Consider the following 4,033-nt stretch of genomic DNA (forward strand, 5'->3'; position numbering starts at 1 on the left):
CTTGATTCTGACACTTCTACATCCAACTCACAGATGTAACCTTGCTTTGAGAGAAAAGATTATTAATTTAACCATTTTAGAAGTGAAGATATAGTCTTTGCTGTGTTAGTGGCATTTTCGAGCCTGAAACCTAAAAAACAGGCTCAGGGCTTAAGAGGTTAATACAATAATATTACAAAAAATATTAGCTAGGCATGACGGGTAATCTGTGACGTTTCGCTCTCTCAAAAGTTGGGCCATTTTGACTTCATGCGCCAATGAGCAGCTCTCATAGGGAAGAACGAGACCCTTCCTACGACGCTGTATCCAGTTCTTATTATACATCCATGCTCAAGACGGGTAACATATAACTACACTCGGGGCGCTTAGTTCTCTCCGCCATGTGTTTGTGTGCGCACGTGTGTGTGTTGCATGCATGTAGCAGGTTCTGTGTGTAAACTGCCCCACCCCCTCGCACGCCGACCGGGGAGAGAGATCTCTCGTCTGGATTGGAAAGATCGAAAATAAATCATAGACGCACTTTGTAGTCTTATTGCATATTAGAAACGGAGTTGGCGATATCATGTTTATGTAGATATAATACATATGACATCTATTTTTGAAATGTCTCTTTTACCGATAAAAAGATCGATAACGTTGGACCTTAACGGTACCACGGTCTTTAATAATTCAGCCCCGGGGCCCGTTAATACGGGGACCCGGTACCCATCCCTAGTTTTAATTATTACATCATCAATATCACATTTCAAATAACCAAGTACTTGGTATCTCACAAAGAGCAAGTGGCTAGTGCTGCTAAGAACATACCTGGTGTTGGTGATGATGGTGATGGTGATGATGGTGGCTCTTCGCTGCAGGATCTGGTCGATGTCCTCCTAGCAGAAGCGATTGCCTTCGTCGTTCTCGTCCATGATGGCGGCGTAGGCTCCTTTCCTCAGCAGGTCCTTGATCTCCTTCTTGGAGAACTGCTGGACCGGCTAAAGGCGACAGAGAGAGACATTTACACAAGTGGATTTAGAAAACTATTTTCGAAAATAAACTAAGCGTACAGCGACTGACCCAAAAATGACTTGGCATCTAGAAATATGACAGATTTTATTTTTCTCATTACGTTGTTGTTGCCTTTTTTGTTCCCACTCATGCTCTGCAGGACGGCACGGTCCAGCCCGAGCTTAAGACTAGCTTTATCCAGCATTTCCCTATCATAGTTTCTAGTGATCAGACGGTACACCTTCACCGCCTTAGACTGGCCAAAACGATGACACCGAGCTTGAGCCTGAAATAAAAAATTAAAAGAGGGGTCAAAAGAGCATCATGTGCAGCTGCTGTTCAACGTTTCTAAGCATTAAATGGGAAAATATACACTTAAAGAACCGAGGGAATAAACGGAAAGACTGTTGTTGTTGTAGCCCTATTGAACTATCTTTAGGACAGACAGAGCAGATATATATATCGTACCTGCAGGTCATTTTGAGGGTTCCAGTCAGAGTCGAATATCACACAGGTGTCCGCAGCAGTGAGGTTCACAAGCTCTTGATCAGGTGTTTGATGTGGGCTGGCATGATCCTTTCTGCAGCGATAAATAAAGAAAACAAAGAAGACATTATTAATAATAGTAATGATGGTAACAACAATAATATTAGTATAACTATTTATATAGCACTTACACAATAATTGCAAAGTGATTCTCACAACAAAAATAAAGAACAAAACAATGTCAACAATAAAAAAACTAATGATTATAGGAATGTTAAGAGACAAAGAAATGATAAACATTCTGAGAGGCCGACTACAAAAGGTAGACTCAATGGCTCTTGATGACATCAATGAGCAGTCCCAAAACATGCTGCTGTATCAAAAGAAATAGGTCCTGATTTCTTCTATTTAGTGTTGGATGATTTGTTGTATTGATTGCTGATGGATGTTAAGATATGTTTTACAATTATAACAAAAAGATTATTGTAATTGGAATCAAAAAGTTTACAAATCGTAGTTTTAATAAAATGACTAGCAATATAGGGTTTATTCAACAGCGGTAAAGCATTAAGTTGCTAAATTAACGTACACTGAACTGTAAAACTTACCACTATTTAGGAAAGGACCTGATCAGAAGGATTGACTCGTAAGACAGCAAAGAGGTGGAGGAGGTCTCTGTCATGTACCATTGGTAGATGTTACACCTGAAAGAAAGATAAGGAAATAAGACAACACAGGAGGACAAACATCCTCTTAAGTAAAAGACGAAATCATGTCAAGCTTTACATCTTTCAGTCTTTATAATGCACTGTTGGAAATTACATTCCAAAGGCTAAATTCAAACTCAATACCATAAATAACTGGGTAGGCCTACCAAAGTGCTTTACCTGATAGAACACGTTCCACACGGAGCAGCAACCATCCGGCTGGGCCTTTTGCTGCATATCATCTCCTCCCTCTCCACTGTTTCCAGTAGATCTCTACTGCCTCTGTCCAATAAAACAGAAATGCCCCAAAACAATCATATTTTAGTTAAAAACAATAACTTGTTTTTGGCATTCAAATGTATTAGAATCTCACCTTTTTCCTGGATGTCAGGAAGGCCAGGAAGTCGTTCCCTTCAAGTCCGCAAACAGTCATAGGAGTTCAAATGCAAAGCCTGAACGATGACAAGAGCGAGACTTACATTTTACAAGATAAGTAATACCAGAGCAGTGTGTACGACATGCAGAGAGCAGATCAAATCCCCTGACAGACTCACACACTTTGGTGATGTCCTCATCTGATAATGATGTTTCATTTTTAGCAGCAAAGTAACATTACTCAAGGTATATGTTGGACCCAACTCATGTACAGTATGTTTTGCATCTCCTCAACAATGGTCTGTATAGTTGAGTAGAAACAAACTGTCCCTACAATTTCAGGTAGATTAACACACATTTGTAAGAAAAGTTTGCAATGAAGCACAAAACCCCTCTTTGTATTAAGCTAGCTGCCACAGAAAGTACAGCTTAACATGCTAACCTGGTAGAGTTAGCTAACGTTAGCTAACTTCATGTCCAACACAAAACCTCTAACGAGCATTACATTGACAATTTCAAACACAACTTAACTCTCAACTTGTAAAATAACGTTAATTTAACATACCCTTAAATAACTACATCACGTTTTTCAGGGGCAACACAAACTGCAGAAAACGTTAGCTGCTAACTGTTGTTAGCTAAGACAGCTAGCTCGTAACAATAGCCTCCTAGCAAACTTAAGGTTACGTTAACATTAACTTAACGTTGTAAGAAAGCAAAACGAACCTTCGAGAAATCTTTTACTCTCAGACTGGGTGTAATTGTGTAGCGTTGCTTACCTCCAGAAGGACTTTTAGCTGTTTCCCAGTAGAGACTAGAGAGAGCTGTCAGAGCGGTTGCTCTCAGAAGAGCAGCATTGGGCGGAGTCACAGAAACGGCTCTCAGCTCTCAACTGATCTTTACTGTGGATGTATAATAAGAACGATCTTCTCACTTTGCTCAGCGCTACTGCTTGTTACAACTTTCATTTTCCGTTCTCGCCATAAACTGTTATTATGGCTCAGGTTAATCTAGCCCCCTTCCGACGTGAGCGTGGTTCTTGGTTCTTGCCGGGCAGCCAAGTGGGGTCCGCTAAGAACCGGTTTTCGGTGTTTAGAGCCGGCTCCGCTGCGGCTGAAACAGGAAGAACCAGAGCTAAATCAGGCTGTAGCCTGCAACTGGCTCTGGACTCAGAACCAGAGAAGAACCAGTTAAGCACCAGAAAAGCACAAGAATGGTTCTTGAACCGGTTTGGTTTATTGGCAGCTTGCAAACCACTTAAGAGTACTGGAGTGTGGTGCTGTTGCTTTGGTCTGGATCTGTGAGCTAACCACGCCCCGTTCATTTGCATATAAGGAATGGAAATGTGGCATTATGAAATACAAGTCACCTGAAATAAATAAATGTGTCATTATGAAATACAAGTCCCCTGAAATAAATGAATGTGTCATTATGAAATACAAGTCATCTGAAATAAATAAATGTGTCATTATGAA

The 4,033-nt window shown here is 40.6% G+C and overlaps 1 protein-coding gene across 1 annotated transcript; it reads right to left on the reverse strand.

The window, feature by feature from the left end:
• Positions 1 to 875: 875 nt before the first annotated feature.
• LOC104951238 (chromodomain-helicase-DNA-binding protein 8-like) lies at positions 876 to 3,971 on the reverse strand. Its single transcript, XM_010777876.1, has 6 exons — positions 3,338 to 3,971; positions 2,557 to 2,635; positions 2,364 to 2,478; positions 1,459 to 1,570; positions 1,112 to 1,276; positions 876 to 977 (listed from the first exon to the last, which is right to left on the reverse strand). Exons 3-6 carry the CDS (start codon positions 2,423 to 2,425, stop codon positions 876 to 878), a joined length of 441 nt encoding a protein of 146 aa, XP_010776178.1. The 5' UTR covers positions 2,426 to 2,478; positions 2,557 to 2,635; positions 3,338 to 3,971.
• Positions 3,972 to 4,033: the final 62 nt, after the last annotated feature.

This window comes from Notothenia coriiceps, unplaced genomic scaffold, assembly GCF_000735185.1.
Source record: "Notothenia coriiceps isolate Sejong01 unplaced genomic scaffold, NC01 NC01_scaffold00018768, whole genome shotgun sequence".
NCBI lineage: Eukaryota > Metazoa > Chordata > Actinopteri > Perciformes > Nototheniidae > Notothenia > Notothenia coriiceps.

Bases quoted from the DNA above. Each gene is read 5' to 3' on its own strand.
- LOC104951238 (XM_010777876.1), bottom strand. From the start codon at position 2,425: ATGATATGCAGCAAAAGGCCCAGCCGGATGGTTGCTGCTCCGTGTGGA. The intron at 1,571-2,363 runs GTAAAGCACTTT...TTATCGCTGCAG, and splicing joins TGTGGAACGTGTTCTATCAG to AAAGGATCATGCCAGCCCAC. The intron at 1,277-1,458 runs GTACGATATATA...TTTTTATTTCAG, and splicing joins ACCCTCAAAATGACCTGCAG to GCTCAAGCTCGGTGTCATCG.